The sequence below is a fragment of the Puma concolor genome, chromosome E2, assembly GCF_028749965.1.
Source record: "Puma concolor isolate L17-30 chromosome E2, mPumCon1.1.hap2, whole genome shotgun sequence".
Classification (NCBI taxonomy): domain Eukaryota; kingdom Metazoa; phylum Chordata; class Mammalia; order Carnivora; family Felidae; genus Puma; species Puma concolor.
Genome location: NC_141681.1, coordinates 52,544,911 through 52,566,403, shown reverse-complemented (window position 1 = coordinate 52,566,403; position 21,493 = coordinate 52,544,911). Strand labels below are relative to the sequence as shown.

The 21,493-nt window shown below is 54.6% G+C and overlaps 1 protein-coding gene across 2 annotated transcripts; it reads left to right on the top strand.

Annotated features, from left to right (window-relative positions):
• Positions 1 to 4,861: 4,861 nt before the first annotated feature.
• Positions 4,862 to 16,715, top strand: SLC1A5 (solute carrier family 1 member 5). 2 transcript variants are annotated; one of them, XR_015244970.1, is made up of 9 exons: positions 4,862 to 6,073; positions 8,817 to 8,859; positions 9,291 to 9,338; positions 10,224 to 10,390; positions 12,822 to 13,055; positions 13,817 to 14,011; positions 14,156 to 14,290; positions 15,451 to 15,837; positions 16,070 to 16,715. XR_015244970.1 is itself a non-coding variant. In XM_086690196.1 (8 exons), the coding sequence occupies exons 1-8, from the start codon at positions 5,505 to 5,507 to the stop codon at positions 15,683 to 15,685; spliced, it is 1,626 nt and encodes a 541-aa protein (XP_086546322.1). In that variant the 5' UTR covers positions 4,862 to 5,504; the 3' UTR covers positions 15,686 to 15,872. The 2 variants fall into 2 exon arrangements, 1 of the variants encoding a protein (XP_086546322.1); XM_086690196.1 differs by lacking the exon at positions 16,070 to 16,715 and having other exon boundaries at positions 15,451 to 15,872.
• The last annotated feature ends 4,778 nt before the right edge of the window (positions 16,716 to 21,493 follow it).

Below are 21,493 nucleotides of genomic sequence, written 5' to 3'. Positions count from 1 at the left end.
CTCGGTCCCTTGAGCAGCCGACTTCGGCTCAGGTCAGGATTTCAAGTTGCTCGAGTTCGAGCCCTGCATGGGGCTCTCTGCTTTCAACACAGAGCCTTCTTCTGATCTTCTGTTCCCCCCCCCCGCCCCTCCCCTGCTCACACTCTCTCAAAAATAAATAACACATTAAAAAAAAGAAAGAAAATACAGATGTATAGACTGTGCTAAGAACCCCTAAGCACTCCCATCAAAGAAGCTCAATTCTAGAATCTTGAGGACCGGCCACTGATATTCTCCTTCTCTTCTTCTGGGGTTGTGGTAGGATTTTACTTCCTTCTGTTTTGCCTCAGGGCCGGGAATCTGTAGGTCAACATGCAACGGAAGCACGTGATGTGCTAAGACTCCCTGAGGACAGAGTGGAACCCCCTTGGCCACCGCTGTGACCGCAGCAGGACCCCGCTGCCTTTAAACCGAATTAAATGAATGATTTTGACTAAAGTCTTTTTCTAAAGACTTTCTTTTTTTTTTAATGTGTATGTATTCCTTTTGAGAGAGAGAGAGAGAGAGAGAGAGAGCAGGAGAAGAGAGAGAAAAGGAGAGGGAGAATCCCAAGCAGGCGCCCTGGTGTCAGCGCAGAGATGGGGCTCGATCTCATGAACCGTGAGAACCGTGAGATCACGACCCGAGTGGAAATCAAGAGCCAGACGCTCAACCGACGGAGTCACCCAGGCGCCCCAGGACTTTATTTTACACCCCATGTGGGGTTCGGACTCATGACCCCGAGATCAAGAGTCGCATGGTCTTCCAACTGAGCCAGCCAGGCGCCCCCTCCGGGCCACATACATTTCTTGGCAGTTTCCAAATGGAACTCTTCTTAGCTTCATAAATTCCTTACTTCCAGGTCTTTCTGCCCGGGCTGTGTCCTCTGCCCTTCCCCTTTCCCTCCTTCCTTCACTGGTCAGCTCTGACATCCTTCACAGTTCAGCTCAGATGCCCCCTCGTCCAGGAAACTGTCCCTGGCCTCACTTCCCAGACTGAGCTTCTCAGAAAAAGTTTGCCGAACACATGAATGCAAATCTGAGGGAGGAGCAGAGGCCGCATCCCCTGGGGGCTCCCGATCACAGGTCTGAGGGAGGTGGCGGATGCCCCCCCCCCAAGTCAACTCGGTCCCTCCAGCTGTCAGATACCCCGCCCTCTCACGGAGCCAAACAATACCCATTTCGCGGGCGGCAGACTGAGGCCAGGAAGGCCCTCCCTGCTCCGTGCGGTGCAGATGCCACACCGCTCCGCCCAGCGTCCTCCGGGCCCCTCTCACCTCCTTCCCAGAGCCCCAGGCCTTTTCTTTTCCAATGATGAAATTCCAGTCTGGGTGGGAGGCTTGGCGGAGGGGAAGGAAGGCTGGCTGGGACTAATTGGTATACTTTTCTCTCCAAGCCTGAGGAGGGGAAGGGGTGGGGACGCTCCACTGGCCAATCCTGGACCAAACCCTCAAACCTTCCCCTCTTGGCCCAGACCCACCCCGTACTTCCCGAACGTTCGGGGCAACTTTGAGTTCCAGGGTCCCCCGAGTCCTGGAGACTCCTCCCCACCATCTTGCCTCCCCATCTGGCACCCCCACGCTTGAAATTCAAGAGCAGGGCCTGGGCGCAGCCTGGCCCTTGCCCGTGTTGCCCAACCAGCCTGGGCCACGTCTCCATCCCCGGGGCCCTGCTCACCAGGAGGGCTGCCAGAAGCTTCCCTGCCCTCCTCCCCCTCCCCCCCCCCCCCAGCCTGGCCACCTGCAGCCGCCGCACCTGAAACCCAGCTGCCAGGTCCCAGCTGCTTCCTCTCAGGCTCTGTTTGCCCAGTTGCCCCGAGACCCGAACGCTTCTTGGGTGGGGAGCACCAGCCTGGGCGTCTGTGTCCGAGGGAAGATATGGAAAAAGCCCTTTTCCACTTTGGCCTTAGATAAAATGTTGATCTCAAGAGGTCATCCCAGCTTCGAATCCCATGAGGGCTGCAGCTGGCCGGCCACCGACCAGAGCACTTGGTAGACGTGACCTTGGTTGGTCCCTCCGTGAGCTCTGAGAGGCCGCCGCTGCTGTCTCCGTTTGGCAGCTGGGTGAGCCCCAGCGCTCATGCTGGACCGCAAAGCCACGCTTTTGTCTCTGAAAGCAGCCACTCCGGGCAGCTTCTGTGACACCCTGCAAGAGACCGTCAGTGCATTCGAGACAGAGGCGGGTAAATACTTGTTTCCCCCCACAGAAGGTGCGGGGCCCGGTCCTCTGCGCCTTCTCTCGCCCCTCGTGTTTTCCTCTTCAACAATATTTCTGGACACCGGATTTATTTCTGAAGCCTGCCCTCCACCCAGGTCCCCGTCTGTCTCGTCTTATTTGACGGCTCTTCTGTGTTCTGCTCTGTGGCTGTGGTTTGTTGACTGACTGAGGGAATGAATCGCTGGACAGACAGATGCCCAGCCGGAGAATTTGGACTTTGTCCCTAGGGAAGCCACTGGGGCCATTCAGAGGGTGGAGTGACTAAGTCAGGGCCACGCCTGGGAACATTCTGAGCTCTTCTCAAGTCTGGGGCTTTGAAGGTTCTTGTCCCTTTGCCCGGAATACCCTCTCCCTGGGCTTGGTCCAACTCTTTGCTATCCCAGGCGGGATGTCTCCTCCTCCGGGAAGCCTTCCCTGACCCCCGCGTTGGGTCAAGCATCCCTTCTGGGCTGCCCATCCCAGCCCTGCTCTCTCTGTCATCACCTTCTGGGGATGAGTGGTCTCCCCACTTGTCCTGTGAGTCCCCGCAGGACAGGGCCCTAGCACCATCCATCACAGAGCCTGACATTGTGCTCAGAATAGATGATGGTCCCCCGACAGAAATGCCTCTGCTTACGGGAGGAGCCACGTGCAGGGGTAGCCATAGTGTCCCATAGGGGTTGAGGGCGCAGCCTAGGGTCAGAGACACCCGAGTTCAAATTCCCTGCCCAGGTAGGGGGTTTGGGCCACAGCAAACCCCATTCCTCCGTCTGCTCCCAAATCAGAAAAACTAGGGCTTGAGGTCTCGAGGATTAGTGGCGACAAGATAACGTCCGACAGCATTTCTAACGGGGCGGAAGCCTCTCTTCCTGCCGCCTCAGGGCTTTGCACCTGCCGGTAAGTGGCGGAGGTCGGATTCGAACCCATGCCTCGGTAGCTTTAGCGCCCACACTTTCTCGCGCACAGCCAAGCCCAGGATCTGAGCGGGAGTTTGTAAATGAAAATAACTTCAGCCTGTAAGAGTGAGAAGGGGGTGGGGGCTTTCTAAAGCAGTGGAGGAGGGAAGATTTGGGAACGCGGAGTGTCTGGGAAACACAGGTAGGAGGCCCGCAAGGCCACACGTGCCTGGGGTGGCACATGCTTCAGAGCCTGGGCAGATCTCAGCTCAGCCTGGCCCCACTGACTGAGATCCTGCAGATGTGTTCTCAAAGACAGTTCTCAAAGCTCCTTCCCAAGTGGGTCTGGGTTTAGGGCTGGTGGTGACCAGGAGGGAGAACTCACCAGCAGCACCCAGAGCTGGTCGGAGCCCAAACCATATTTTTTAGGGCTCTAAAATAAATAAACAACAAAGAAAATTAAGCAAAATGAAGTTTAAAAAGTGAATGGATGAATGGAGAGGGAGATAAGTGGATAGAAATAATATAGACGAGATACTGACATCTATGCCTATAATATAGATAATACACACGACAGAGAAATTTGATGAAATAATTGTAGATATGGATGTTCCCTGCAAGATGCTTAACGATTTTTTTTGTATGTTTGACATTTCTCATAATAAAATGTGGGGGGAAATATTTGGTGAAAGCGTTTGTGAAATCATTAGCACATAAGAGTGGATTCTAATTTTTAACGAGTGAATTATGAATTGCATACCCAGGGGTGAGTGGATTACCACCCTAATATGGGAACTGCCGGTATTGATAAGCGTCGGGCTCTGAACTGGGAATATTTATTTTATTTTATTTTATTTTATTTTATTTTATTTTATTTTTAATTTTTTTTTCAACGTTTATTTATTTTTGGGACAGAGAGAGACAGAGCATGAACGGGGGAGGGGCAGAGAGAGAGTGGGAGACACAGAATCGGAAACAGGCTCCAGGCTCTGAGCCATCAGCCCAGAGCCTGACGCGGGGCTCGAACCCACGGACCGCGAGATCGTGACCTGGCTGAAGTCGGACGCTTAACCGACTGCGCCACCCAGGCGCCCCTGGAAATATTTATTTTAAAACCGTGTTTTAAGATTTTATTTTTAGGTAATGTCTACACCCAACGTAGGGATCGAACCTACAACCCGGAGATCAAGAGTCGCAGGCAGGCTCCACCCACTGAGCCCGCCGGGCGCCCCGGGAACATTGTATTTGTTTTCCTTGTTACCATTATTGAATAAATAACTCCATCTAATTGAAATCTTAACGCCAGTCATGGGCGGGATGAGCTTTTCCTAATCTGCATTTTACATTCGAGGAATTTGAGCTCCCAGAGGCGACGAAAGACTGGACTCAGGGCGGAGCCGTCGCCGCTGGGTTGAGCCACCTGCCGACCACTTGCACTTTCTAGAGACCCTCAAGCCAGGGAACTGTTGTCGGTTAACGGCCCCCACCTGCATCGCGATTCCTTTGGCGGGAAAAAAAAAAAAAAAAAGCCTCGCTCGTTAGGCCCCGCCCCAACAGGGCCCCGCCTCCGTCCCCGTCCCCCCCAGTGTCCCCGCCCCTCGATAGTGAGTTTGTTAGTCTGCCTTCTACGGTTGATTGGCCCCACTCTGGCCTCAGCCCCACCTCTCGCTCGCAGAATGGCTTATTAAACACTGCCGCCAATCGGCGCCCGCGGTTCGCTGCCCGCCTTCTCAAGCCTCGCCCCTGCCCTTAATTCTCGCAGCTTCCGCGGTGCGGGCTCAGAGCCACGCGGCGCGCCCGCGAGCTGCCCCCGGGATCGGTGGCCGTTACCTCCCAGGGTCCTGGACCGCAGCCTTCCGCACTCAGGGGCTTGGATCTCCCCTCCCAGACGCAAAAGCCTAGCTCCCCTCTTCCTGGAGCTCTTGTCTCCCGTCCCCCAGGTTCAAGCTTCCCAGCCTCCGTTTCCAGGACCCCGGCGCCCCGGATCCCTGCCTCCCGGATCGGCGCTACCGGGACGTGGCCTCTTGAGGACCTCTGCCACTTGGACGCCTTCAGCCTTCCAGAGCCCAAGACCCCCTGTCCCAGCCTGATACACTCCTGTATTCCCATCCCTAGGGCCGAGAAACCCAGGGGCTCCCAGCTTTCGGGCGCAGGACACAACCTGGGAGAGCAGAGGAGCCTCGGCGCCCAGCTTCGGGATCTCAGACACTCCAGCTTCCACGAGCCAAGGAACCCCGGCGCTGTGAACTCCCAGCTCCAAGGAACCCTCCAAAGTTCCGGCCTCCAGGCTGTGTTACAAAACTCTCCGTTCTAAGGAACGTCGGCGTTCCAGGAAGGAGCCCCCCCAAGCGCTCGCAGCTTCCAGACGCCGCAGAACTCCGGGGGGCGTTCCAACATGGTGGCCGATCCCCCGCGCGGAGACCCCAAGGGGTTCGAGGCGGCCGAGCCCACCGGGAACGGTGCCCCGACGTTGCTCCCCAAAGAGGACCCCGACCCGGCAGGAGGCCGCTGCTGCGGTTCCCGGGAGCGGGTGCGCCGCTGCCTTCGCGCCAACCTGCTGGTGCTGCTGACGGTGGCGGCCGTGGTGGCAGGCGTGGCGCTGGGGCTGGGGGTCTCGGGGGCCGGTGGCGCGCTAGCGCTGGGCCCCGCGCGCCTGGCGGCCTTCGCCTTCCCCGGCGAGCTGCTGCTGCGCCTGCTGAAGATGATCATCCTGCCGCTGGTGGTGTGCAGCCTGATCGGCGGCGCCTCCAGCCTGGACTCGAGCGCGCTCGGCCGCCTGGGCGCCTGGGCGCTGCTCTTTTTCCTGGTCACCACGCTGCTGGCGTCCGCGCTCGGCGTGGGCTTGGCGCTGGCCCTGCGGCCGGGCGCCACCTTCGCCGCCATCAACGCCTCGGTCGGCGCCACGGGCGCGGAGGAAGAGGCCCCCAGCAAGGAAGTCCTCGATTCGTTCCTGGATCTTGTGAGGTCAGACCCCGCCCGCCCGGTGGAAGTGGTCTGGGGGGGGGGGGGGGGCGGGGGCGGGGAAGCCACGTGGGGAGGGGACCCGTGTTAGGGATGGCCGGAGCGACCACGCGAACGCTAGAGGGTTTTGAGTCCTCCAGAGCCTGGACACCCCCCAGGGCTGGATGGTGATGGTGTGGCCCTTTGAGGGTCAGAATCCAGCGAGTGAGGACAGACCCCTGGGGAAGGAGGCTTCGAATGGGGGCGCCTGGGGACGTAAGTGGGGACGCTGCAAGACGGTGATAAGACAAGGAAGTCTTGTAGAGGGAAGAAAGTAATGCTTGGGGAGTTTGTGGGGGAGGGAAGGGATACAGAGGCTTTTCTGTGAGGGGCGAGGATTCTGGGGGGACTTGGGAGGGGATTTGGGGGCGCTCAGGGCCTCAGGATTTGAGTCCAGAGTCAGAGAGCTTGTGACCCCCGAGGAGTTCATAGGGGACCTGAGGAGATCTGAGTGACCTGTGCCAGGCCCTCTTCCCAGTCCCAGGGCTCCCCCACATTATGTGTCATCCCCATTACCCGGACACAGCCAGGTTTTTTTCTCAGCCTCCCTTCCCCGCCCGGGGCTGGGCCCTGGCCACTTCCCTTTTTGCATCTTCCTGCTAAATCCTGCCACCTCCAAAGACTTTCCATTCCATTTCTCGCCCCCCCCCCCCCCCCCAACCAACACCAGGCGGCCCAGAAGCGGGGGCCAGCGGACCGGTTAGAAAGAGAGCAGGCTCTTTGCCTTCTGGTCTCTGCTCCCCCCCCACACACCCCCCGCCCCATCCCAAGAATAGTTCTTCCCTTTTGAGGAGGGCAGACCCCTGGGTCCACATGGCCTTGCCTTTGGGACCTCCTGATTCAGTGTCTCCAGGTGGGTTGGGGACTTCCAGGAAGTGGGGGGGGGGGGGAGGAAATGATGAGTCACAGAACAGGGTTCTCCCAGCCTCTCGGGGGGTATCAGCGCAGGCTGAGATGAGACTCTGGGGCCGGCTTGGTGTCCCAAAGCTGTAGTGGATGGTCGTCTCCTGGCGGGGCAAGATTAGCTGGGTCCTGGCCCAGCCCTGCCAGGCCTGGGTGGATACGGGCCTCCCCGGCCAAGGGCACACCCACTCGAGGGCTGTTGATGTGTATGTGTACAGGCCCCCCCTGTGTGCCAAAGTAGAAGTCACTCACACTTGGCCAGCCCCTCAGAGACTTTTCTGGAACGTCTCAGAACCACACAGCTTTCTGGCCAATTGACACGGAGCTGGACACAGGCCCTCGGACACCCGGCCACAGCTGTGGCCTCTCTCACACTGACGCGTGGCCTTACACCGGCTGTCACCCGTGTGCTCACCCACGGCGTACTAACCTCCCTTTACACGGCCACTCGCGGATGCCACTGACCACAGCGGCGCATCGAGCGTCACCTAGGCACACACTCAAGAGCACGTGCGCACCGACCCTGTCCCGCGAGTCCGAACCCTCACCTCTGCCCCCGAGTTTCTCACGTGTTGACATGAGAAACTGTCTAGGGACCCACAGCAACCGCCGTTCCCCCACTCACGTGGTGAGGAGTGGTTGGGACCTTCCAGCCAGCTGTCTGGGTTCCCTTTACTGTTTTTATGTTTAAGTACTCTTGTTCTTAATGTTTATATATTTTTGAGAGAGAGAGAGAGAGAGACAGAGCGCGAGCAGGGGAGGGGCAGGGAGAGAGAGGAAGACACAGAATCCAAAGCAGGCTCCGGGCTCCGAGCTGGCAGCACAGAGCCCGGCAATGCGGGTCTCGAACTCCCGAACCACAAGATCATGACCTGAGCCGAAGTTGGCCGCTCAAGTGACTTGAGCCATCCAGGCGCCTCTACTTTTTTTTTTTTTTTTATTTTTTATTTTTAGAGAGAGAGCGCGCGAGGGTGGGGGAGAGGGACAGAGGGAGAGCGACTGAGAGAGAGAGAGAATCTCAAGCTCAGTGCGGAGTCTCAGGGTCGGCTCAGTCTCACAAACCATGAGATCCAGACCTGAACGGAAATCAAGAGTCGGATGCTCAACCGACTGAGCCACCCAGGCGCCCCACGGTTCCCTTTTCTAGAAAATGGGGATGACGGTGCGGATCCCTGAGCCAGGATTACACGAGTGGCTTTAGATCAAGCACTGCAGGGACTGTGGACGCTTCAGCCCTTCTTTTCTTCCCTCTCCGAGACGCAAGAGGGTCAGGGTCCCGCTGATCCCCTGACACGCCCAGTGGGGTTGAATGCGGGCTGCCGCGCACACACCGCCATCCCTTGTCACCCTCTCTCAGTCCCCTTTTCCAATGCACCCCCCTGTCCCCTGCCTTTCTCAGCCCGGCCCCAGGGCTGCAGCGTTTCTCGGCCCTCCAGGAGGAAGTTGGCTGATGCAACACGCCCAGGGTATTAAGTTTGCTGCCCGGGGTGGAGCTGAGGCCCAGGTGACCCTGCCCCAGCCTGCCTTGGGAAGCCAGCATTCCTTACGGCCAGTCCACAATCCCTCGGGGCTGGCCGGCCACACCACGGGGGCCCTGGGAGGCCAGCTCAGACTCCCCACACCCTGGAAAAGTGTGCAGGGCCAGGGCTCAACTCTGCCTGACCAAGCCTGGCTGGGGCCTGGGGGCCAGTGGGGCCTCCCGAGTTTTTTCCCATCGCAAGAGGCCAACCCAGCTCCTCAGACCACCCCCCCCCGTGGTATTTAATAACACGCCCCCCCCCCCCCCCCGTGTCTGTCTCTGCAGAAATATCTTCCCCTCCAACCTGGTGTCCGCAGCCTTCAGCTCAGTGAGTCCTTGGGGGTGTGTGCCGAGGGGTGGGGGGCGGGCAAGGAGGGGGAGAGCCAGTTGGAGCCCCTTGGTGCCAGCTCTGCGGTGCTGCCTGGCCAAGGGCACATGCCCGCATATTTCTGAACGATCTCGCAGGGTCCTTGGGGAACCTCCGAAACCCATCCCGTGCCCCTCCTCGAGAAAGGAGCATGCGGGTTCTGAGCCCCTTCTGGGTTCTAATTCCAGCGGCGTGACCCCGGGCAACTGCCTTTTCCTCTCCGAGCCTCAGGTTTCCGCCTCTGGAAAGTGGGCGCCTGATAAGAAAATCCTGCCTCGGGGCGGTTGCTGGCGGGGATGGAAGGAGATCATGTTTAGGGGGCGCTTAGGGCAGGACAGGGTGGGGGAGCCTCCATGGCCATGGATACTGACCGTTCCCAACCCCACCTGCAGTATAGTACCGTCTATGAAAGCAGATGGATCAACGGAACCAAGGTGAAGGTGAGAGCAGGGGAAGGGATGGGGGGAGGAAGGGGTGCATCCCTTGGCCCGTTGTTGTGGGTTTTCCATTTTGCTCTCACCCCGGCCTTTGTTTGTCCCCTGTCTTCAGACATCTGGTGGTATTTGTTTTACACTCTCTGCAGCCTCTCCCCCGTTTCTGTCTCTTCTGGCACCTCTTCTCCCTCCCTGGTCCGGGCTTCTCTTTTGCCCGAATCCCATCCTGCCCTGGGATGATCTGCCCCCAGAGCCCCCCTCTCCTACCTACCCTCCTCCGCCTGGCAGCCAGAGTGGTCTTTCCAAAGCACAAACCTGACGCTGTCTCTCCCCTGCCTGCAGCCCCTTTGGGCTCCCTAGTGCCCTCAGAAGAAAGCCCAGGCTTCTGGCCACAATCCCGGAGACCCTGCAGAATCGGGCTTCTGCCCGGCCGCCCACCCAGCTTCCTGTTTTGGCTCTGCCCGGCCTATTCCAGCCCCAGTGGGTTTCTCTCTGCTCTTCGAATGCCCGAGCTGCTGCCCTTTCCAGACTGTTGCGCATTGTTTCCTCTCTCTAGAACCTTCTACTGCCGCTCTTTACCTGGTTCAGCCTCCTATTCTCCAGATCTCTGCCCCTTCCTCCACGAAGCCCTCCCTGATCCCCCTCCCCCCAACCAAGCTGGCAACCCCTTCAATTCCCACACTACCTTGGGTTTCCCTATTCCAACCATCGTGGGTGGTCCCTGATGACAGGTCTGTTTCCCCAGGACCTGGACCGTGAGCCTTGGGAGGAAGGGACCCAAGGAGCCATCTTGTCTGTGCTGGGTCCCAGCAGTGCCCAGAACAGGCCCTTAGTGACTGTGCGGGTTGACTGAGTTTCCTCCTCCCTTTCTGATCTGTTCCTCACCCAAAGGTGCCCGTTGGGGATGAGGTAGATAGTATGAACATCCTGGGCCTGGTGGTATTTGCCATTATCTTTGGCGTGGCCCTGCAGAAGCTGGGGCCCGAGGGAGAGCTGCTTATCCGCTTCTTCAACTCCTTCAATGACGCCACCATGGTGCTGGTCTCCTGGATCATGTGGTAGGTGGGGGGGAGGGGGGGCTGGGCATGTGGGATCGGGCAACCCTCCCTCTGTTGCTTGGAGCCGCCTGGCCTGGACCCGCACCCAGCGTTGACCGTCCCCTGGCTGTGTGACTTTGGGCAAGTGACTTACCCTCTCTGTGCCTCAGTTTCCTCATTATCACGGGAGGACAGTGCTGTGTCCCATGGGAGCTAAGGCTGACGGGGGCACCTTCCGGACCCTCCTGGAAAGTGACAAAATGGACGGCCAAGCCGTGGCCCCGGTTTAGCTAGTGCATCTCAGTTGCAGAGACTTAGATGTGATCGAATGTACGGGAGACGAGTGGCATGAGGTAAAGGTAAAGCACTTACAAAGTGGTTTCTTTTTTTTTTTTTAATTATTTTGACAGAGAGTGAGCTTGCGTGTCTGCATACATGTGCTAGCACAGAAGTGGGACAGGGGCAGAGAGAGGGAGAGCGAGAATCCCAAGCAGGTCCTGTGCTGACAGCACAGAGCCTGACTCGGGGCTCGATCCCACGAACGGTGAGACCATGACCTGAGCCGAAATCAAGAGCCAGATGCTTAACTGACTGAGCCACCCAGGCGCCCCCCCCCCAAAATGTTTTAAAGGCCTAACACCTGCTGAGCATTTACTTAATGTTAGCTATGATTATTATTATTATCAGTTTTATTAAATGATCTCACATGTGCAGAGGCCTCTGGCTTCTACCTTCCCTGGATCAAGATCCAGGATCTCGAGATCGAGAAGGTGGGAAGTCAGGAGAGGGAGCAGGATTGCTGCATTTTTAACAAATCCCTCCACTCCCCGCCCCCCATTCTGATTCTGGTGCAGGCGACATTTAAGAGGCTGCACAACCTCGTAAAGGCTCCTTGCCAGAGAGTCAGGGTGGTGGGTGGGTGAGAGAAGGCTCCAAGCCGCTTCCCACCCGCGTGCCCTCTAACAAGTTACTTACCTCGCTGTGTCTCAGTTTCCCCATCTGGACAATGGGATTGACAGTTCTAGGCACAAATGAGTTAAAACGTGTAAAGTCCTGGGGCGCCTGGGCGGCTCCGTCGGTTGAGCGTCCGACTTCGGCTCAGGTCATGATCTCACAGTCCGTGATTTCGAGCCCCGCGTCAGGCTCTGTGCTGACAGCCCGGAGCCTGCTTCCGATTCTGTGTCTCCCTCTCTCTCTGCCCCTCTCTTGCTCGCGCTCTGTCTCCCTCGCTCTCAAAAATAAATAAACGTTAAACAAAACAAAAGAAAAACGTGTAAAGTCCTTGGGGCACTGCCTGACCTATAGTGTGCCTCTGATCAACACTAATCTTTATCAAGTACGTCACTTGTATAACTTGTGGGCACATCCCACAGGCCAGAGCTTGGGCATTTGGCCAAACCTAGCTTTACAGGTGGCTGGGAAATGCCGCCTTTCTTCTGTTAACCAAAGAGGGGAAGGGGTTTGAGAGACAACAAGCCGCAGTGATCAAACAGAGAGGCAGTCTTGGGAGGCTTCCTGGCTGGGAGGCACGAGCGCCCCTGGGATCTTTGCTCCAGGAAAGGGCGATAATAATTCCAGCAGAAGTTCATAGATCACTTATTGTGTACAAAAAGCTTTCAAGTCCTTTCACCTAGCACCTCATTAACGTCCGACATTCCTATGAGGCTGGTAGCATTAATATCCCTGTTTGACGGACCTGTGAGATTTTAATTCAACCATAGCTTCAAAAGACTGAAAGAGGGGCTCCCTCGTGGGATTGCGGGAAAGATTCAACCACTTTATATCTATGGGTTGTTATTAAGACATGAACCGCGGACTGTTTATATTGCATGGACGTGGGGAGAGATTGAATCGGTTTAAATCATCCTAGCTACTATAACCACGAAACGTAAATGCCTCACGCATGGGGTGGGGGGGGCACATGTTAAGTCCAAATCTGGTTGGCGATTGTACTTCGGCTGGCAATAGAGGCTCCCAGGCTTCTTTGATCTCCCTCTGCTCTATTCTCTTCCTTTTTTTTTTTTTAATGTTTAGTTTTGGGAGAGAAAAAACGTGAGCCGGGGAGAGGCAGAGAGGGAGGGAAACGCCAGTCTCCGAAGCAGGCTCCAGGCCCTGAGCTGTCAGCCGCGAGCCCGATGTGGGGCTCCAACTCATCAACTGCGAGATCATGACCTGAGCGGAAGTTGGGCGTGTAACTGACTGAGCCCCCTGCCCCCTGCCAGTCGCCCCTCCCCTCTGCCCTATTTTTTTTTTTTTTTTTCCCTCTGCCCTGTTTTTAAGGGGATGGAGCTTGGAGGATGGCAGGCAGGGAAGGTGCCCGAACTCAATCACACATGGATCTGGGTGTCTCCTGCCCGCGAGGGAGGTTGTGGTCCGGCTGCGCACTGAGCGCAAAGCCCGGCCCTGGGCGGGCACGTAGTCAGAGGCTGCAGTGGGTCTCCTGTGTAATTAGGTATGCCCCCGTGGGCATCTTGTTCCTGGTGGCTGGCAAGATCGTGGCAGTGGAGGACGTGGGGCTGCTCTTCACCAGTCTCGGCAAATACATCCTGTGCTGCCTGCTGGGCCACGCCATCCACGGGCTCCTGGTGCTGCCCCTCATCTACTTCCTCTTCACCCGCAAAAACCCCTACCGCTTCCTGTGGGGTATCGTGACACCGTTGGCCACTGCCTTCGGGACCTCTTCTAGGTATGGCCTTGGGGCAGACCGATGCAGGATTTTTAAGCTAAGGGGCCCTAAGTGGACATCAGCTTTCTGGAGACCCTTGAAATTTCGTATCTGGGGACGTTGGATCTGGGTACAGGGGCCATACTTTAGTAAGTTTCTCATAAGGTCCTGGAACCGTCCCCCTCCACCCCCCCCCCCCCCCCCGGCATTTGGAAAACCACTGACTGCTTAGAGATTTCTTCTTCCCTTCCTGAAAACCTCTCCTCCACAAGGCCTGGCCCTAGGGGACAGTGGTCTAATGCTGCCCAACCTCTGGAGCTCTTTCCACCCTTTTCTAGGTATTTTGTCCACCTGTCCCCTCAGAACCTGGCTGTCCCCACAGCAGCAGCCCCAAGGGAATAGTAATTCTTAGCCAAGGTCTATTATTGGGGGGGGGGGGGGGAGTGTGCTAGACATGATTGAATTTAGGTTTCAATTTGTGTGTGTGTTGTGAAGGAGAGCCGTCCATACCCTCCCAGGGGGTCGAGGCCTCACACAGGTTGGAATCCTGACATTCTACAGGATCCCCCCCCCCCCCCCCCCCCCCCGCCTCTGGCTCTGGGAAGAGAAGGGCCGAGAACTGCAGAAGGCTGGGGGTGGCGAGGCGCGGGGCTGGCGGGGGGCGGGGGCGGGGTCTAGGCTGGCGGGGCGGAGCATGGGCTTGTGCTGATTGGCCAGCGCGGTCTGGGCGGGGCTTCGGCAGGGGGCGGGTCAAGTGCGCTAACTGACCTGCCGCCGCTCAGCTCCGCCACACTGCCGCTGATGATGAAATGCGTGGAGGAGAGGAATGGTGTCGCCAAGCACATCAGCCGCTTCATCCTACCCATCGGTGCCACCGTCAACATGGATGGGGCGGCGCTCTTCCAGTGTGTGGCCGCAGTGTTCATCGCGCAGCTCAACCAGCAACCCCTGGACTTTGTGAAGATCATCACCATCCTGTGAGTGTGGGTGGCTGCAGCTAGGACCCCGGACCCACTAGACCCCTCCCCCGAGAATGGACAGAGGCCGGAGGGGGGCAGGGCTCCCGTGGCAGCTTCTCCCCCTACCGAGATCTTTCGCTGACCGCCCTTCTCTTCCCCCAGGGTCACCGCCACGGCGTCCAGCGTGGGGGCCGCGGGCATTCCGTCTGGAGGTGTTCTCACTCTGGCCATCATCCTGGAGGCAGTCAACCTGCCAGTTCACGACATCTCCTTGATCCTGGCTGTGGACTGGCTAGTGTAAGTGTGGGTTTGGGGCTTCAGGGGCCCAAGGGGTACCCTGGGAAAGGAGATGAACAAGAAGGTCATCGAGAGCCTCCGAGGAGGAGAGTAGAGGGAGGAAGGAGTTCCAGAGGAAAGGGGATGGCATCTTGAGCGTTCTAATTAGAAGGAAAGAAGGGATCTTTGAGGTTCTTTTTTTTTTTCATGGTTATTTATTTACTTCAGAGAGAGAGAGAGAATCCCAGGCAGGCCCCATGTTGTCAGTGCTGAGCCCCATGTGGGAATAGGCCAATCTGTAGACTGTGGGTTAGCAGTTGCCAGGGGCTAGAGGGAGGAGGGAATGGAGAATAACTGTTTAATGGGTATAAGAGTGTCTTTAGAATGATGGAAACGGTCTGGAATGAAATAGATGTGATGGTCGTACAACTCTGAATATGCGAAAAGCCACGGGATTGTATACTTTCAAAGGGTGAATTTTACCATATGTGAATTACTGCCCCATGTTTGAAAATGGCACACACCCCCACAAAGTATAAGGCGGCCAAAAGAGATCTTTAGGATTATGAGAAAGGCCTGAGGGAGAGCATAGTATTTCAGTGGGAAGAGGAGAGGTGGATGGGTCTCTTGAGGCCCCAAGAACTTTTTGAGGTTCTAGGAGGAGCAAATCTTGTGCTTTATTGGAAGAAGTATCATTTGGGGTCCCGAGAGGATGGAGGAGGAGATCTTTGGGGTTCTAAGGCAAAGAAAGTGTGATGGGGCGCTTAGATTTCATGGAAAAGAAGAGAGGTAGGGGGCTTCTTGGATCCCGGATGAAAAGATCTTGGAGGCTCTAGGAGGAAGGGATATTTGGGAGGATAGAGCAATGAGTTGGATCTAGAAGCAGAACAGGGTTCCATGAAGGAGGGTGTGGCGAGGACCTCAAGATCTTGGGGGGGGGGGCGCCTGGGTGGGTCAGTTGGTTGAGCATCCGACTCTTGATTTTGGCTCAACTCATGGTCTCCTGGTTCGTGGGTTCGAGCTCTGTTTCAGGCTCCACTCTGATAGTACGGAAACTGCTTGGGATTCTCGATCTCGGGAAAAAAAAAAAAAAGATTCGGGAGGAGAGGTGGGAAGGTTGGGCCCTCCCCTCTCCCCTCCCCCCTCCCCCCTCCCACTCACTTCCCTATCCTGTTCTTCAGGGACCGATCCTGCACAGTCCTCAATGTGGAAGGTGATGCCTTTGGGGCGGGACTCCTCCAAAATTACATGGATCGTGCAGAGATGCGGAGTTCAGTGCCAGAGTTGATCCAAGTGAAGAGTGAGATGCCCCTGGCTCCACTGCCCGCCCCCACTGAGGAGGGGAACCCCCTCCTCAAACACCGCCTGGGATCTGCTGGGGATGCAGACCCCTGCGAGAAGGAGTCGGTTATGTAAACCCCATGGGGACTTTCCCTGCGCTGATGGGGGCACTCTGGACATGGGGATTGTGAACCGGGGTTCTGGAGGCCCTTCCTGCTGCACACTTAAGGGATCCAGGGTCCCAGCCTCTCTCCCTGACATCAGATCTGGGAGGCCTCGATGCTGGGGTATAGGTGTGTGTGTGTGTGTGTGTGTGTGTGTGTGTGTGTGTGTGTGTGTATCTCTCCCCAGATCTTCCCCAGTCCTCAATTCCTGTTTCCACCCAAAGTTAGGAAACATGATGGAGAAATAGTGTCTTTCTGGCCCCCTCATCTTAAGGCACAGGTCACCATGTGGATTTCTGCCCTCATTGAGAGGTAGGACATTCCAGTGGGTCGATGGCTATTTTGGTGGCTGTAGCTGTGTGTGTGTGTGTGTGTGTGTGTGTGTGTGTGTGTGTGTGTGTGTGTGTTTTGCGGCTCCATGGCACATCCCACCCTGTCCTCAGGCCCTCTGTTCCCTCCGCTGTAACAAACACTCCTGGGGACCCTGCCAGGGTGGGGGAGACTGAGGACAAATACTGCTGTCACTCCAAAGGACGTTTTTTAGCAATAAAACTATCAAGTGTATCTCCTCGGATGTTTCTAAGACCAAAAGCATGAGCCACACAGAAAAAAACCAAACGTGACAAGTAAGAATCCACTGAAATAAGATAACTGTTTGTCAAAAAACACCATTGAAGGGGCGCCCGGGTGGCTCAGTCGGTGAAGCGATCTCATAAATGTTCCGTGTCTCGACGCGGGTGATGCTCACACAGACGTATACATTTGGGGAAGTTCGCCTGCACACTTAAGATGCGCGCGATTTTACCCCACGTAATGCCATCTTGCAGCTGAAAATGTACAACTCACTCCTGGGAAGAGACTGACTTTCTGCTGTAGCCACTTACGGGTACTTCCCTGATACTTGAACTCTATCCAATAGAGGCAGTAATGCCCTGCTCTCCCCCCCCCCCTTTTTTATTTAAACCAGAATTTGCTGTTTGAATAAAAAACCTGCCGTGCAAGTGTTTTTAAGTCCTGTTTTGAGTCTGGGATGTGGATGATGCCCAGTTGTGGCTCACTTGGTAACGATCCTGTCTTGAATGCTGCTGAAACGTGTTATACATTACTAATAATTATCTTCCCCCTTCCTAGGGCCCTGTGTAGGCTCCTGCCAGGTGCCCGGGAGGCACCACCAACCTAAGTCCAATTGTAGATGGTATCTTGGGGTATCTTTTGCATCTTTTCGTTGGTTTGTTTTTGTGTATTTAGTTCCATCGCGTGATCATTGCAGTGTGGAAGGAAAGTCTAATTCATATCTGATTCTGTGCAAAACTGTTGTGTATCACACACAAACATAACCACTAATGAGCTCATTAAGTGTTGAATAGTTCAAGCAGTTGATACATTCAGTGCTTTCTATTAGGCTCAAATCCTTGGTGGGTGGTTATAAAAGTGTTGAAGGGTTTTAGGGGCGCCTGGGTGGCGCAGTCGGTTAAGCATCCGACTTCAGCCAGGTCACGATCTCGCGGTCCGTGAGTTCGAGCCCCGCGTCGGGCTCTGGGCTGATGGCTCAGAGCCTGGAGCCTGTTTCCATTCTGTGTCTCCCTCTCTCTCTGCCCCTCCCCCGTTCAAGCTCTGTCTCTCTCTGTCCCCCCCAAAAGAAAAATAAATAAATGTTAAAGAGATACACACATGCATAGGTAATATATATACTGTATATGGAATATGTGTATATACGAGGAATACGTAACCCAGACAAGCCCAACAGAATGGTATTTCCCTTTTCCTCTATTCCATTTTTTTTTTTTAATTATTTTTGAGAGAGTGTGAGTGGGGGAGGAGCATAGACAGGGAGGGGCGACAGAGGATCCGAAGCGGGCTCCCTGCTGACAGCAGCCAGCCAGATGCGGGGCTCGAACTCACGAACCATGAGATCATGACCCGAGCGGAAGTCGGACGCTTAACCAACGGAGCCACCCAGGCACCTCTTTCTATTCCATTTTTTAAGATTTGCTGGGCACATGCCACTACTTTGCTGATCTGGGTCAGGAACCATTTCAGGCCTCCTCAGTGTGGACAGGTGCTCCAGACCTGTTTCCCACCGCAACGTGCCCACCACCTTAGTCCTGTTCACCACTGTATGCTCGGCACAGCGTGGGGACTGGCACATAGTAGGTACTCAATAAACATTTGCAGAATGAATGAATTGGGCTCCAGCTACAGAGCCGCCTGGCTAGAAGAGGCTGTTAGGCTAGCTCAGATCCTGCTTTTTGCTACCTGCCAGCTGTGTGACCTTGTGTAAGCACTAGGGAGTCTCACCCTCTGGCGACAATGGCTCTGTTATGTGTGTGCCTCACCCAAAGGCCACTAGTGAAGTTTACATAAGAGCAGAAGGCAAAGCGCACGTGAGGCCGCCTTCCGGGGCCCGGCTCCCACCTCCCGCTCCCTTCCTCCATTGCCAGATCCACCCCTGTTTTTGGGGACACCCCTCTTGCTCCTTTGAAGAAGCCTGGCTTGGGAGGAAGTGCTCAGGCTAGCCCTGCACTAGGCTTGGACCTGCGTCCTAGGCTCATAGTCACAGGATGGGGGTGGGGGACTGGCAGACACAGGGTGATGACAGCTTTGTCTCTCCTAGTGACAACGTTTCTAGGGCGGTTGGACTTTTGTAGGGGGGAGGGGTCAACCTTATTAAGGTATAACTTGCATCCCATAAAGTGCATCTGCTAAAGTAGGTAATTGGATGGGGCGGGGGGGGGGGGGCGCCTGGGTGGCTCAGTCGTTTGGGCGGCCGACTTGACTCCAGCTCAGGTCATGATCTCGCAGTCTGTGAGTTCGAGCCCCGCGTCGGGCTTCCGCCCGACAGCCACTGACCTGCTTTGGGTCACTAAGGATTAGTTTGTCTCTTCTAGAATTTCGCATTGGTGGAATTATATAGTATGTTGCCTTTTGCGCCCTGCTTCTCTTACTTTGTATCGTGCCTTCGAGATTTTAGGCATGTTTTTGCACGGGCCGGTTTATTCCTTTTTGTGTTTAACCACCAAAGAGTATTCTGCTCTCCACCCTTCACGTTTGTTTATCCATTCACCTGTAATGGACACTGGGTGGTTTCCAGCTTGGGGCTAATGTATATAAAGGTGCATTTGTACATGGCTCTTTGCCTGCCCTCCACTTTCCATAGCAAATATTTTGCAATGCCCACGAAGGGTACACAAATATTTGCTGCTCGGTAAAGGGAGCGGACCATCCAACAGCATTTAAGACAGGGGGCCCCATTCCCTCCATCTATGCCCAGTGTTAACCCCTTGGTTGCCGGGGTCAGGGAGATCCAGGGAGTCCCCACGTCCAGCCGGGGGAGTGATAATACGGGGGCGGGGGGCGGGGGGGCTCATGGCAGTGGTCGTTTAGCAACAGGTTGAATCTATAATCCGATATTTTCATGTTTGCACCACCCTGAGGGCCACACCAGCGCATGTGATGGCTTGGCTATCAGCTCTGGGAAAACCCTCTTGGCTCTGCTGAAATGGAATGAAGTGAAATAGATAATATAACTCATCTGCGCATGACTTTATTTAAGTTTACTTTAGTTTCCTCTATACCCAGTGTGGGGCTCAATCTCATGACCCTGAGAGCAAGAGTCACATGCTCTTTTGACGGAGCCCGCCAGGCGCCCCCTGCACATGATTTTAAAAACAATCTCTTAGGGGCGCCTGGGTGGCTCAGTCGGTTAAGCATCTGACTCTTGATTTTCGGCTCAGGTCCTGATCTCACAGTTCATGGGTTCGAGCCCCACCTTGGTCAACACAGAGTCTGCTCGGGATTCTCTCTCTCCCTCTCTGCCCCCCCCCCCCACTTGTGGTTGCACTCTCAAAATAAACTTAAAAAAAACCCCACACAACCCCCCCCATCTCTCTATTGCCCTAAATGTAACAAAAAAGAAATAAAACGATAATTTATAACAGGAATTTTAATACGAAAATCTGTGAGGCAGAAGCGAGAACCCAAGGAGGTAGCTAGATATTTACATGGGTAATGTAGGCAGCTCCCGCCGGCTGGAAACACACGCTATTGGTGTTTGATTATCAAGAGCAATGTACGCCATGATTTTCAGAAATTGTTGACAATCCTTGGCCGGGTTTTGAACAAAACACCATACAAACTTGCCTCATTTAGGACCTATCAAAACCTTACAAAAAGGACTTTGTGTTTGCATGAATAGAGAGTTCGGTTCTGGGCTCAGATAATTTTTTTAATTACATTTTAATGTTTATTTTTGAGAGAGAGAGAGAGAGAGAGAGACAAGAGTGGGAGTGGGGTACGGGCAGAGAGAGAGGGAGACACAGAGTCCGAAGCAGACTCCAGGCTCTGAGCTGTCAGCACAGAGCCCGACGCGGGGCTTGAACTCACAGACCGCGAGATCATGACCTGAGCCTAAGTTGGATGCTTAACCGACTGAGCCACCCAGCCGCCCCTTTTGATTTCTAAACTTTATTTACTTTTTACTTATTTAAGTAATCCCTGCACCCGAGGTGGGGCTTGAACTCACGATCCAGAGATCAAGAGTCGCATGCTCTTCTGACTGAGCCAGCCGGACCACCCTGGGCTCCGACGATTCTTAACCAGGGTTTTCTGAGTGAGGCTAAAATTTGGTTAGTAGACATTGGTATGAATGTGCTGGTTTTTACAATACCGAAACATCTCTGTTCTAGCTAAAAGAGAAAGCATTAAACTCAGTAATACACATCCTCATATAAACTCCTTAATTCAAGTTAGTTGCTGCAGCAGGTTTTCTGCCAAATTATTACTTAATCGATAATAAAGACAGCGAATGCACAAAGCTGTCACACAGTATTAGAGAGGCTACAAAAGATTTTAGTGTAATTGCTGATAGTTCAAGAACAGTGAGGAGAGGAGAAAACACCAAAACGCCGTGGATAATGCCAAGAGAAATGATCTATTGAGACCCCAAGTCACCTGATGAAACTGAGCTCAGTGGGAAGTTGCCAGAAGCACTTGTTGTGGTTCCCTTATCAAATCACAGCTAAGGCAGGGTTACTTTATATATATTTTATATAATAAATAAATAAATAAATAAGCGATATATATATTCATAAATATATACGAATATATATATATATATGTATATATAGCTGTGTCAAGAAATCACACCAACAATTTCTAAATAAGTTTCTAAATAAAACAAAATCATTGCAACGATTAAGAGCGATGTGAGCTTCAGCTTATGTTCCTGGCAAACAACTTACAGAAATATGTATATAGAGGGATCGTTTCCATTCTTTAGAGAATCAAAAAGAAATATTTAAATAGACGGATGCATATACTAACATATATATTAATTTATATTACTGTACCTGTTACAAAAGGTTTTGGACATCACACATCCTTCACGAATGCCCTGTGGGGCATTTCAAAACCGCACGTGACAAGGGACGATGTTTTATTAGGTGGAGACGCCCTGCATATTATGGGACGTCTCCATCCCTGGGCCGTGGCTCTGGAGAGCCAAGAGCACCCCGTGATCACCCCAAATCATCCCTGTATGTTTCCCAAACGCTCCACGGAAACCCAACAGTCTCGGGGCCATTTGCGGGTTCAGTGGCTAAAAACAGAGGCTGTGTTCTAAGAAGTCAGGCTTTGGACATCTGAGTCTCAGGAGACTGGGACAAATTTGCATGCGTCTTCCCTCTTGCTGGCCTGTGAGGTCTCCTCCTCCTCCAAGGGCTTCATGTGTCTGCAATGACACCGATCCCCCACACCCGACCTATAGGTTCAGGGAGGCCGT